At 42.1% G+C, this 14,289-nt stretch overlaps 1 protein-coding gene across 2 annotated transcripts in view; it reads left to right on the top strand.

The window, feature by feature from the left end:
• LOC121540502 (KICSTOR complex protein SZT2-like) overlaps nucleotides 1-14,031 on the top strand; it is a 125,682-nt gene extending 111,651 nt beyond the window's left edge. For both annotated transcript variants that reach the window (XM_041849429.2, XM_041849430.2), the window contains 3 exons: nucleotides 8,984-9,094; nucleotides 11,970-12,038; nucleotides 12,201-14,031. In XM_041849429.2, coding sequence (XP_041705363.2) covers nucleotides 8,984-9,094; nucleotides 11,970-12,038; nucleotides 12,201-12,344 — 324 coding nt within the window. In that variant the 3' untranslated portion in view covers nucleotides 12,345-14,031. The remainder of the gene's footprint in view (nucleotides 1-8,983; nucleotides 9,095-11,969; nucleotides 12,039-12,200) is intronic.
• Nucleotides 14,032-14,289: the final 258 nt, after the last annotated feature.

The following is a 14,289-nucleotide window of genomic DNA, read 5'->3' as shown; positions in this document are numbered from 1 at the left end:
TAGGAGCACTCCCTTTAAGTGTGCTCTTAATCTCAGCTCGTTACCTGTATAAAAGACACCTGGGAGCCAGAAATCTTTCTGATTGAGAGGGGGTCAAATACTTATTTCCCTCATTAAAATGCAAATCAATTTATAACATTTTCTACATGCGTTTTTCTGGATTTGTTGTTGTTGTTATTCTGTCTCTCACTGTTCAAATAAACCTACCATTAACATTATAGACTGATCATTTCTTTGTCAGTGGGCAAACGTACAAAATCAGCAGGGGATCAAATACTTTTTTCCCTCACTGTATTATTAAAACGCATCCGGTCACTGATTGGATTGTGCCGCCATTCAGAGAGATTGGATAGTTCCAGTCAGGTGTATATGTGTTAGATTCAATAGCCTAATTTCCAGTATCACGCCATGTCCGTATTAGGCTATTGCGTTCTAGACGTGATTGGATTTGGCTGAGTACCTCTGGAGGTAGATAAGCATGCATTGTGTCAGTGTTGTAGAGTTTCCTGTTAGTATTTTATCCTCTTAAATTACCACCCATTAAAATGGTGCTTTTAGATGGAAACATTTAATTTAGTTACCAGTAAATCACTGAGAACAGATTATCTTCTGCAATAACTGAAAACCACTTTAACCCAATAGTTTGTTACTGATGTTACCGATTATAGCCTTCCTTCACTTGTTGACTTTGCCTTTCTTGAGCGCTCCAATCATTTCAATTAGTGTTCGTTATACTTAGTTTCAATTACACAATGGTTGGAGCATCTACAGACAAAGATAGACAAATGTACCTTTCAGCAGGACAACACAAGGCCTAAAACACAAGACCAAATATACACTGGATTGCTTACCAAGACGACATTGAATAATCATGAATGGCCTAGTACAGTTTTGATTTAAATTGGCTTGAAAATCTATGGCAAGACTTGAAAATGGCTGTCTAGCAATGATCAACAACCAACTTGGCAGAGCTTGAAGAATTCTTTAAAGAATAATGGGCAAATATTGTGCAATCCAGGTGTTCAAACCTCTTAGAGAATTACCCAGAAAGACTCACAGCTGTAATCACTGCCAAAGGTGATTCTAACATGTATTGACTCAGGGGGTTGAAGACTTATCTAATCAAGATATATTAGTGTTAAATGCTAACTATTTTTTCCCTTTTTTAAAATGTTGACATTACAGAGTATTTTGTGGATATTGTTGACAGAAAATGACAAATCAATGTTAATCCCACTTTGTAACACAACAAAATGTGGAAAACGTTAAGGGGTGTGAATTATTTCTGAAAGCACTGTATATATTGGCATTTACCATTAAATCCACGCAACCCAATACGATTACAATTGCAAAACACTATAATCAAATAAAATGTTATTTGTCACAAGCTTCGTAAACAACAGGTGTAGACTAACAGTGAAATGCTTTCTTACGGGCCCTTCCCAACAATGCAGATAGAAAGAAAATGGAGAAATAATCGAAAAGTAAAACACATAATAATAATAATAATAATAATAATAATAATAAATACACAAAGATAACTTGGCAAATGCACTGGGTACCAGTACTGAGTTGATGTGCAGGGGAACGAGGAAATTGAGGTACATAAACTATATATACAAAAGTATGTGGACACCCCTTCAAATTAGTGGATTTGGCACCTTACAGGTATATACAATCGATCACACAGCCATGCAATCTCCATAGACAAACATTGGCAGTAGAATGGCCTTACTGAAGAGCTCAGTGACTTTCAACGTGGCACCGTCATAGGATGCCACCTTTCCAACAAGTCAGTTCGTCAAATATCTGCCCAGCTTGAGCTGCCCCGGTCAACTGTAAGTGCTGTTATTATGAAGTGGCAATGTCTCGGAGCAACAACTGCTCAGCCGCAAAGTGATAGGCCACACAAGCTCACAGAACGGGACCGCATAAAAATCGTCTGTCCTCAGTTGCAACATTCACTACCGAGTTCCAAACTGCCTCTGGAAGAAACATCAGCACAATAACTGTTCGTCGGGAGCTTCATGAAATGGGTTTCCATGGCCAAGCAGCTGCACACAAGCCTAAGATCACCATGCGCAATGCCAAGCATCTGCTGGAGTGGTGTAAAGCTCGCCGGCATTGGACTCTGGAGCAGTGGAAACGCTTTCTCTGGAGTGATGAATCACGCATCACCATCTGGCAGTCCAACGGACAAATCTGGGTTTGGTGGATGCCAGGAGAACGCTACTTGCCCCAATGCATAGTGCCCCTATGCATAGTGCCAACTGTAAAGTTTGGTGGAGGAGGAATAATGGACAGGGGCTGTTTTTCATGGTTCGGGCTAGGCCCCTTAGTTCCAGTGAAGGGGAGTCTTAACGCTACATTACATTTTAGATTTTAGTCATTTAGCAGACGCTCTTATCCAGAGCGACTTACAGTTAGTGAGTGCATACATTTTTCATACTGGCCCCACGTGGGAATCGAACCAACAACCCTGGCGTTGCATGCGCCATGCTCTACCAACTGAGCTACAGGAGGCCCTACAGCACACAATGACATTCTAGACGATTCTGTGCAACTTTGTGGCAAAAGTTTGGGGAAGGCCCTTTCCTGTTTCAGCATGACAATGCCCCCGTGCATAAAGCGAGGTCCATACACAAATGGTTTGTTGAGATCGGTGTGGAAGAACTTGATTGGCTTTACAGAGCCCTGACCTCAACCCCATCGAACACCTTTGGGATGAATTGGAACGTCGACTACGAGCCAGGCCTAATCTTCCAACATCAGCACCCGACCTCACTAATGCTCTTGTGGCTAAATGGAAGCAAGTCCCCACAGCAATGTTCCAACATCTAGTGGAAAGCCTTCCCAGAAGAGTGGAGGCTGTTATAGCAGCAAAGGGGGGACCAACTACATATTAATGTCAATTATTTTGTAATGAGATGTTTGACGAGCAGCTGTCCACATACATTTGCTCATGTTGTGTATGTACAGTACCAGTCAAAAGTTTGGACATACCTACTCATTCAAAGGTTTTTCTTTATTTTTACTATTTTTTACATTGTAGAATAATAGTGAAGACATCAAAACTATGAAAAAACACATATGGAATCATGCAGTAACCAAAAAAGTGTTAATCAAATCAAAATATATTTTATATTTGAGATTCTTCAAATAGCCACCCTTTGCCTTGATGACAGCTTTGCACACTTTTGGCATTCTCTCAACCAGCTTCATGAGGTAGTCACCTGGAATGTATTTCAATTAACAGGTGTGCCTTCTTAATAGTTAATTTGTGGAGGGGGGGGGGTATACAGAAGATAGCCCTATTTGGTAAAAGACCAAGTCCATATTATGGCAAGAACAGCTCAAATAAGCAAAGAGAAACGACAGTCCATCATTACTTTAAGACATGAAGGTCAGTCAATCCAGAAAATATCAAGAACTTTGAACGTTTCTTCAAGTGCAATCTTTGCTATGCTGTAATAAAGGCTTTACTTTTTTCCCCGTTAGAACAGACTAGTATTACTTTATTTAGTGTTAACACTGTTCCAAATAGGCAGAAAAATAATATTGTAACCTAACAGCACCTGTTTGTCACACATAATATGCACGCAGCTCTCGACTCCTATAACCTCCTTTTTTAAAATCTCCTTCTTATTGTTTTTATTACAATTATTATTATTATGATTATCATTAAAATAATATGTAATGTTGTTATCATTAGTAGGCTTTGTATAGAAGCATTGTGTAACCTCCATCAAGCTGTAGGCCTAAGAGTGCGTCCTCTTTAGTCTTAATACTCTCTGTTGACCAATATATTTTTTTGGGTGGGGACAGCCCTAATTGGTTTTCTACCTAAAGTTGTAAAGGAAATGTTGTGATCTATTTAATAAACACAAGAGACCAGCACAATGGATGAGTATGGTGGTATAGCAGGAACAGCAGCATCTAGTGATCTAAACCTGGTATTTTCGCACTACTTTAGGGTAAATAATGCAAGCGACAAATTTCTCTGAACAGGGGAAAAACACATCACCAGATTCACAGGGAATACATTACATAGTATGGAGAAGCAATACTCCAAGCCGCAGCTTCATACTACTTGTTAAACATAGCGAATTTATACTAAACTCAGCAAAAAAATAAACGTCCTCTCACTGTCAACTGCGTTTATTTTCAGCAAACTTAACATGTGTAAATATTTGTATGAACATAACAAGATTCAACAACTGAGACATAAACTGAACAAGTTCCACAGACATGTGAGTAACAAAAATTGAATAATGTGTCCCTGAACAAAGGGGGGGTCAAAATCAAAAGTAACAGTATCCAGCTGCATTAAGTACTGCAGTGCATCTCCTCCTCATAGACTGCACTAGATTTGCCAGTTCTTGCTGTGAGATGTTACCCCACTCTTCCACCAAGGCACCTGCAAGTTCCCGGACATTTCTGGGGGGAATGGCCCTAGCCCTCACACTCCGATCCAACAGGTCCCAGATGTGCTCAATGGGATTGAGATCCGGGCTCTTCGCTGGCCATGGCAGAACACTGACATTCCTGTCTTGCAGGAAATCACGCACAGAACGAGCAGTATGGCTGGTGGCATTGTCATGTCAGGATGAGCCTGCAAGAAGGTTACCACATGAGGGAGGAGGATGTCTTCCCTGAAACGCACAGTGTTGAGATTGCCTGCAATGACAACAAGCTCAGTCCGATGATGCTGTGACACACCGCCCCAGACCAAGACGGACCCTCCACCTCCAAATCGATCCCACTCCAGAGTACAGGCCTCGGTGTAACCCTCATTCCTTTGATGATAAACGTGAATCCGACCATCACCCCTGGTGAGACAAAACCGCGACTCGTCAGTGAAGAGCACCTTTCGCCAGTCCTGTCTAGTCCAGCGACGGTGGATTTGTGCCCATAGGCGACGTTGTTGCCGGTGATGTCTGGTGAGGACCTGTCTTAAAACAGGCCTACAAGCCCTCAGTCCAGCCTCTCTCAGCCTATTGCGGACAGTCTGAGCACTGATGGAGGGATTGTGCGTTCCTGGTGTAACTCGGGCAGTTGTTGTTGCCATCCTGTACCTGTCCCGCAGGTGTGATGTTCGGATGTACCGATCCTGTGCAGATGTTGTTACACGTGGTCTGCCACTGTGAGGACGATCAGCTGTCTGTCCTGTCTCCCTGTAGCGCTGTCTTAGACGTCTCACAGTACGGACATTGCAATTTATTGCCCTGGCCACATCTGCAGTCCTCATGCCTCCTTGCAGCATGCCTATGGCACGTTCACGCAGATGAGCAGGGACCCTGGGCATCTTTCTTTTGGTGTTTTTCAGAGTCAGTAGAAAGGCCTCTTTAGTGTCCTAAGTTTTCATAACTGTGACCTTAATTGCCTACTGTCTGTAAGCTGTTAGTGTCTTAACGACCGTTCAACAGGTGCATGTTCATTAATTGTTTATGGTTCATTGAACAAGCATGGGAAACAGTGTTTAAACCCTTTACAATGAAGATATGTGAAGTTATTTGTATTTTCACAAAGACAGGGTCCTGAAAAGGGGACGTTTCTTTTTTTGCTGAGTTTTTATACTGGTTGTTGGGGTGGGATTGGTGTGGGCGGTCTGTGGGTGGCTATTGACCATTTTGTGGGGGATTCCTCATGTCTTACTCATTGGTAGGAAAAAGTTTGGTACAAATCAGATGTTGGGTACTATATTTATTGGATATTATCTTAATTCTATAAATAAAATTTTCATTTTACTTAATGTTGAAGAAAAAAAATCAGGAATGCCAATCTTACCTGTTTCTCACTACAGAAACAATTTCAGATCAATCTTGGCTTGCCAAAATGACAAGGAACGACTCCACAGCATCCTTGGACGAATATTGATAATCACAGAGGTGTGTGTGCATATGCATTTTCATATGCGTGTGTGCGTGCGTGCATGCGCACATGTTACTTGTGCGAGTCGGACAGGAGAGAAACACGCCACGTAATCCATGGAGAAAGGAATCCTGATAATCACAGGCTCCCTCTAAAAGCCCACTTACCTTCCCTGATCCAGTGGTTGTTGGCTCCTGGGCTCCTCACCGTGTGACTGACAGCTCCTTCAGGTATTAGAGCCTTCCCACAGTGCACCGCAGCAGCTCATCCCATCAGAGCTGAGACGGTGAGGCAGGTGGAGAATGGAGCCAAGACCAGGCCATATCCTCCCTACATTAACCACACAATATTTACTGTGACAGCAAAATAAGGTTAATGTAGCCGTCGTATCCCCATGCGCAGTTGGAGAACATGTCAATGTGCTGAATGCAGATATGTGCAGTGTGATTACATGTAGCTACTCCACTGTGCCAATGTCTTATTTGATCTATTATGTGGTTACATCCCTATTCCCTATATAGTTAACTACTTTTGACCATGGCCCATGGGCTCTGGTCAAAAGTAGTGCACCATTTAGGGAATAGGGTACCATTTGGGATTCTGCCTATGAGTTAGTTCTATACCCCCTGACTCTCTGGGCATGTCATAAGTCTACATGCTGCTCACAACAAGGGGATAGCGCTCAGCTACCAGAGGTCTACTCTGCCTACATGTGATACACAAAATCAAGAAGATCCCCAGCTTCAAATTAGATTTTAAACCAAATTGAACAACATTTAGAATGTGTCTGATGATACTCTTTGCTAGTTACTAATTTCATTTAAATGTCTATTTAAAGATTAAATAAATCAAAAATCCAGTCCATCATGAGGTTGAAGCTTCTCGATGCTCAGAAGTGCAGAAGGTCTTTATTCTGAGTAGGATGTTAGAATGGGATGCTTCCCAAACCCTATTTCCTAGTGTATATAGGCTATGGGGTGCCATTTGGGACAGTAGAGAGCTGCCCTTTTCAAATAAAGTTCTATATACCTTATTATTATGTAACAAAATATGCACTTCAAGTTAGTGTGGTGGTATAACTACAGTAGAGAGCTGCCCTCTTCAAAGATATATTTATACATGTCTTAATACACACTCTGTCTTTCCCACAGGGATCTCAGCAATTATCAATAGAAAAGTTACAAACCCAAACATCCTATTTATAATTTACAGTGAGGGAAAAAAGTATTTGATCCCATGATGATTTTGTACGTTTGCCCACTGACAAAGAAATGATCAGTCTATAATTTTAATGGTAGGTTTATTTGAACAGTGAGAGACAGAATAACAACAAAAAAATACATGTCAAAAATGTTATAAATTGATTTGAATTTTAATGAGGGAAATAAGTATTTGACCCCCTCTCAATCAGAAAGATTTCTGGCTCCCAGGTGTCTTTTCTCCCTCGGCCTGGGGCTCCATGCAAGATCTCACCTCGTGGAGTTGCAAAATGATCATGAGAACGGTGAGGAATCAGCCCAGAACTACACGGGAGGATCTTGTCAATGATCTCAAGGCAGCTCGGACCATAGTCACCAAGAAAACAATTGGTAACACACTACGCCGTGAAATCCTGCGGCGCCCGCAAGGTCCCCCTGCTCAAGAAAGCACATATACATGCCCATCTGTAGTTATCCAATGAACATCTGAATGATTCAGAGGAGAACTGGGTGAAAGTGTTGTGGTCAGATGAGACCAAAATGGAGCTCTTTGGCATCAACTCAACTCGCCGTGTTTGGAGGAGGAGGAATGCTGCCTTTGACCCCAAGAACACCATCCCCACCGTCAAACATGAAGGTGGAAACATTATGCTTTGGGGGTGTTTTTCTGCTAAGGGGACAGGACAACTTCACCGCATCAAAGGGACGATGGACAGGGCCATGTACCGTCAAATCTTGTGTGGGATTCTCCTTCCCTCAGCCAGGGCATTGAAAATGCGTCGTGGATGGGTATTCCAGCATGACAATGACCCAAAACACACGGCCAAGGCAACAAAGGAGTGGCTCAAGAAGAAGCACATTAAGGTCCTGGAGTGGCCTAGCCAGTCTCCAGACCTTAATCCCATAGAAAATCTGTGGAGGGAGCTGAAGGTTCGAGTTGCCAAACGTCAGCCTCGAAACCTTAATGACTTGGAGAAGATCTGCAAAGAGGAGTGGGACAAAATCCCTCCTGAGATGTGTGCAAACCTGGTGGCCAACTACAAGAAACGTCTGACCTCTGTGATTGCCAACAAGGGTTTTTCCACCAAGTACTAAGTCATGTTTTGTAGAGGGGTCAAATACTTATTTCTCTCATTAAAATGCAAATCAATTTATAACATTTTTGACATGCGTTTTTCTGGATTTTTTTGTTGTTATTCTGTCTCTCACTGTTCAAATAAACCTACCATTAACATTATAGACTGATCATTTCTTTGTCAGTGGGCAAACGTACAAAATCAGCAGAGGATCAAATACTTTTTTCCCTCGCTGTATGTCCGTCTGATGAAGAAAAAATAAGTGGAATGGAAACTTCACCGCCAGTGATCTGAGAGAACAGATTAGGAGTGTAGTAAAGTATGCACATTGAGAACTGAGTAGGCTCTGCAGCATTGCAGGGGTCTCCTTGAAAAGCTGCCTACAGCTTCGTCTTCCCTCCCAATCCCTCTGCTTGCATTATTTGCTGCTATTCATAATGTATGTCAGGGAATCACAGATTCTCAGCCAAGCAATGTTTTATACATTTTAGATTCAAAGCCAACTTAGTATTTGGATGTGTACTATTTGGGCTTTTCTTTTTTGGAAGGTAATATCTAGAAGACTTTGAAAGATGTTTACTCTTAACTTAATTCCTAATGTATCCTTTGTCAGTGTGTGTAGGCTAATTGTTCCTCCAGTTTGAGCAGTAGTTCTTATGTAGCTGGAGCAGTTCTGCATCTGGGTGGTAACTGGTAGGGTCAAGCCTTTGTTTGTCTCTAGTTCAGAAGCCTGACGAATACAAATGTTGCACAATAACACTTTGGGACCATTCAGCACTGTGTGGCCCGGGTATCTATCTTTCTTTCAAAGCTTTTTGTCCTCTCTCTCTGTTCCAGGACTGTTTCCTTACCATGAGTCCCAGCTGGTACCAGAGTCTGATCAAAGTGCTGCTGACTCGCTTCCCTCAGAGCTGCCGACACTTTGATGACAGTGGCATTCAGTATCTGGTAAGAACAAAACAACTAATATAACATATAAAATATAAACACTACAAAAACATAAAAACTACAACTCCCTACAGCACTTTGTCCACAATTACAGTACAATTAAAATGGCTTGCCAAAATGGGTTCCAGAGTGCGGCCTTCGGAGCTCAACCACCACTAAATCAGGGTCATGTTCAGTAGGGCACACGTAGCAAAATCTGCAATGGAAAACGTATCAAAACCTTTCTCCCCACTGAACACAGCCCTTCCCAGTATATTATGAGGTGCCTCGCCCCATTTCTGACAATATATAAATAGCTCTCTAAGTTCTGCAATGACTGACATGACGAGGAAAACTACTGATGCACTACCCAATTTCGAAATTGCACCTTGTGCATTCAACTATTACAACTTTCAAGAGTAACTTGAAAGCCCAACTTTGTATTTGTTAATCTCCCCCTACCTCTCCGCACCCCACAGTTTGGGAACCACTGGACAAAGCACCACCAGCTACTGCACCTCCAGCTGATTCAATGTGACCCAGAATATAATGTAGATAAACAGGGGAAAGCACCCCACTAAGCAAATTAATTATCCCCTGTTCTCTACTCCACATTCAATGTGATTCCATCCACCTCAAGCCAAACTGTATCTTGACACTACATGCAACAACATCAAAACCACCGGGTGCCTCTATCAAAGTTCCCATAGCTCAGTCATTGGACTCCAGCGTTTATTATATGCATTCAAGAAAAATACTATATCACTCTATATGTGTAATATCCTATAATTAATTCCCTCCCTCCATCCCCTATTTGATTTTGAAGGTGATCTTTTTATACTTAACAAAAATATAATCACAGCATGTTAAGTGTTGGTCCCATGTTTCCTGAGCTGAAATAAAAGATCCCAGAAATGTTCCATATGCACAAAAAGCTTATTTCTCTTAAAATGTGTGGACACATTTGTTTACATCCCTATTAGTGAGCATTTCTCCTTTGCCAAGATAATCCATCCACCTGACAGGTGTGGAATATCAAAAAGCTGATTAAACAGCATGATCATTGCACAGGTGCAATAAAAGGCCACTCTAAAATGGGCAGTTTGTCACACAACACAATGCCACAGATATCTCAAGTTTTAAAGGGACTGTGTAATTGGCATGCTAACTGCAGGAATGTCCACCAAAGCTGTTGCCAGATAATGTAATGTTAATTTCTTAAGCCGACCTCCAACGTCGTTTTAGAGAATTTGGCAGTACATCCAACCAGCCTCACGACCGCAGACCACGTGTAACCACACCAGGCCAGGACTTCCACATCCGTTTTCTTCACCTGCGGGATCGTCTGAGACCAGCCACCCGGACAGCTGATGAAACTGTGGGTTTGCACAACCGAAGAATTTCTGCACAGCCTGTCAGAAACCGTCTCAGAGAAGCTCATCTGCGTGCTCGTCGTCCTCACCAGGGTCTTGACCTGACTGCAGTTCGGCGTCGTAACCGACTTCAGTGGGCAAATGCTCACCTTCGATGGCCACTGGCATGCTGGAGAAGTGTGGTCTTCACAGATTAATCCTGGTTTCAACTGTACCGGGCAGGTGGCAGACAGCATGTATGGTGTCGTGTGAGCGCGCGGTTTGCTGATGTCAACGTTGTGAACGGAGTGCCTCATGGTGGCGGTGGGGTTATGGTATGGGCAGGCATAAGCTACAGACAACCGACACAATTGCATTTTATCGATGGCAAGATCCTGAGGCCCATTGTCCTGCCTTTCATCCGCCTCCATCACCTCATATTTCAGCATGATAATGTACAGCCCCATGTCGCAAGGATCTGTACACAATTCCTGGAAGCTGAAAATGTTCCCAGTTCTTCCATGGCCTGCATACTCACCAGACATGTCACCCATTGAGCATGTTTGGGATGCTCTGGATCCAGGTGTACGACAGCGTGTTCCAGTTCCCGCCAATATCCAGCAACTTTGCACAGCCATTGAAGAGGAGTGGGACAACATTCCACAAGCCAAAATCAACAGGCTGATCAACTCTATACGAAGGAGATGTGTCGCGCTACATGAGGCAAATGGTGTTCACACCAGAAACTGACTGGTTTTCTGATCCACCCCCCTACTTTTTTTTTTTCATGTGAAATCCATAGATTAGGGCCTAATGAATTTATTTCAATGGACTGATATCCTTATTTAAACTGTAACTCAGTAAAATCGTTGAAATTGTTGCATGTTGCGTTTATATTTTTGTTCAGTGTAAGTTCTTCTGGACTAATCCGCTATCAGGAACTCCTTCAATTCACCTTGAACTTTTCTAAATTCAACTCATCTGTTTCTCTCAGGCTTTTAACTTTTATATGTAACAGGGGAGAAAAATAACTATTGAATGTGAAGAAGGAAAAAATTGGTCTGTTCAAACATGTAAAATTGTGAGACCTCTGCAGTTTGGAAGAAGGGTTTTGACATTGTGTAAAAATGTGAAGCTTGGCTCTCAAGGGGGATTATGGGAGTCTTGTGGGGAATTGTCATCTCCTCTCCTGTGTCAAGAGGTTACTCACTACTTAATATGGTAATTGGGAGAGTTGAGATCAAAAGAACAACCCCCTCACTTCTTCTCTTCTGGAGATGTTCTGCCCTAGTACTGTAGTTGGTGACATAAACTCAACCTCTCCCTCCCTCCCTAGCAAACGACACACACAATAACTTTTTTGTTCCAGAGGGAAAAAGACTATAACAGCTCAAACACAAGATCCCATCCATCTATTAACTGTAGTCAGTCACCTATTTTTGTTCAAAGTTATATTGTGTGGAATAGGGGGGATGGAATTTTAAGTAAGTCATTATAGTTTGAAATAAACAGTTGCCCTGCGATTCTCTTCTTTTCTCTTTCAGGCTGTCCTAAACCAGAAATTCACTGACTGCTTTGTTCTGGTCTTCCTTGACACTAAGGCAGGAAAAACGGTGAGTAATTGTGATGCCTGCCCCTTGTTATGGTCTAACTCTTAAAATCCCATTTATATAATTATATAGCTTCTCCAATACTGTGTATGAATTCCTTATAAGCCATAACATGAGATGACATGTTCAGTGTATCTTTGTTGCCCCCCACCCCCCTCCCTCCAGAGCCTCAAGGTTGTGTTTAGGGAGCCGTTGCCATCCCAACCGCAGCCTAGTAGCAGCCCCCCGCCCCAGCTGGTATCCATGTACCATCACCTGGAGTCTGTGATCAACACAGCCTGCTACAACCTGTGGACCGGCTTGCTGTAGGGCTGGAGGGCCAATCAGGGCCGGGCGTGCCTCAGAGAAACGGAGCTGCTGGGAGGTGTAGTTCCAGACAGGCGGCTTCATTTATAGGACACCAAAAAGGGATGTTATCGTTGAAAAGTGCAGAACCAGTGAATCAGAGAGAGAGTTCAAAGGTCAAAGCTTCCTGTACAATTAATCAGGAATTTACTCATTCTACCGCTGGGAGAAAATATATTCGGAGGAACTATACACCCTATTGCACACAGGTTCTCCTCTATCAGACAGTGTATGTGCCCTATAGTGACTGAAAATATATTTTTACTTCAAGGATTCCTCTCAACACTGAATTTAATTTGAGTTGAACCAGAGACAGGCTTTGGCTGAACTCTTTTCTGCCAGTAGTGGGTGTTGACATGCCCTCTGCAGTGGGCATTGAGCCTCACAGTCAGAGGTCACTTTACAAACGCTTTGCTTTGAGGCTCAGGTGAACACTACCTCACAATGACAGAATCCGACTGAAGAAGATGAGCTTTTTGCACTGAACAGTGCACCAGATCAAAGCAGCGAAGTTATGCAATTTGCCCCCATTTCAACGCCAACTTTCTGGGCCCATTGCTCATTGACTTGGTTGTTAGTGGTGGTATGGTAGAATGAAAAGCGGATGAGACTTTCAGGCTAGTTTGATCTAAAGCCAAACTTCTGTATGTAATCTCATTCATGTTCCCATTCAGCTTGTCGTTTGGCCTTTACTTCAAATGAGACATCATCTACAATACATGTACATCTAACCTGAAGTGGATCTCACTCCCCAACCAACTGAATTGGACTGTAAACAAGTCAGTATTGTGCAAACAAGTGTTGGGAAATTAGATCCTATTCTCCAACTGATTTATCTTGGATACTGTGCCTTGCGAAGCTCTAGGACTAGATGCTCAAGATCAGCGCTGCACACAATCCAGTGAATCCACAGTCTTGAGTCTTCTGCAGAGGTGAAAGATTGCTGCCATTTCAGTCTGAAATATTGGGTAAATGATGTTTCCCTCTTCCCATTGTATCCTACAGTATAAGTGTCAAACCTGCTACCCAGTTTTCCCTACTGCCACATCTTCATCCTAGAAGTGCCTTCGTTTTTAATGTTTTATTTCTTAACAATGCTACTAGAGCAGTGTTATTGTTATTGCATCAATCTTGCAAGTGGAATCTCTGGAAAATGCAATTGGACTGCTAACTAGCTACATTCTGACAGGGTTGAGGGTATAGCTGGTCTCCGTTTACAAAGAGATGGAGTGTTGGGTGGACATAGGAGCCAGCTTGTGTACAACATTGTAATATCACCCACACATCAGTTCAGAGATGTCATTGCAATACATTATGACTTCAAGATGGCCTTAAAGTTTGTACACAATTCAATTGAAGGAAACCAAATATTTCAAGATTGTTTAAAGTTCCTTATTAAAAAGGAATGAAGGAAATTTGAATATTAATAATAATGGATTTCTGAGTAAGGTGAATTGTGTCTTTAGAGATGTTTATTTGTTTTGAAGGTAAGAACACTGGATTTTGAATAATTCAAGATGTTGTTAACAGTTAGGCCAGCTATAGCAACAGTATAGGCATTCTGAAACTGTAATATCATCTGAAACTGTACATTATGTATATACAGATGAATTTGTATGATATGCTACAATAAACCTTATGGTATATTCAAGTGTGTTTTAACAGTAACTTGACAGATGTAAATTGTGCAATGTTTGGGACTGGGAGTAGAGTGAAGAGAGAGTGTGGTAAAACACAGGACTTTATTGTACACAAGTACATTTAAAAGACATATTGTCTTACAAAGGATCTAATCATACTGCTGCTCACCGAACATTCTTAATCAAAACATCAATAAGAGCTACACTACATGACCAAAAGTATGTGGACACCTGCTCGTCAAACGTTTCATTCCAAAATCATGGGCATT

The sequence above is a fragment of the Coregonus clupeaformis genome, chromosome 26 (assembly GCF_020615455.1).
Source record: "Coregonus clupeaformis isolate EN_2021a chromosome 26, ASM2061545v1, whole genome shotgun sequence".
NCBI classification, from domain to species: Eukaryota; Metazoa; Chordata; class Actinopteri; order Salmoniformes; family Salmonidae; genus Coregonus; species Coregonus clupeaformis.
The sequence above is the reverse complement of the archived record's forward strand: the minus strand, read 5'-3'. Positions and strand labels throughout refer to the sequence as shown.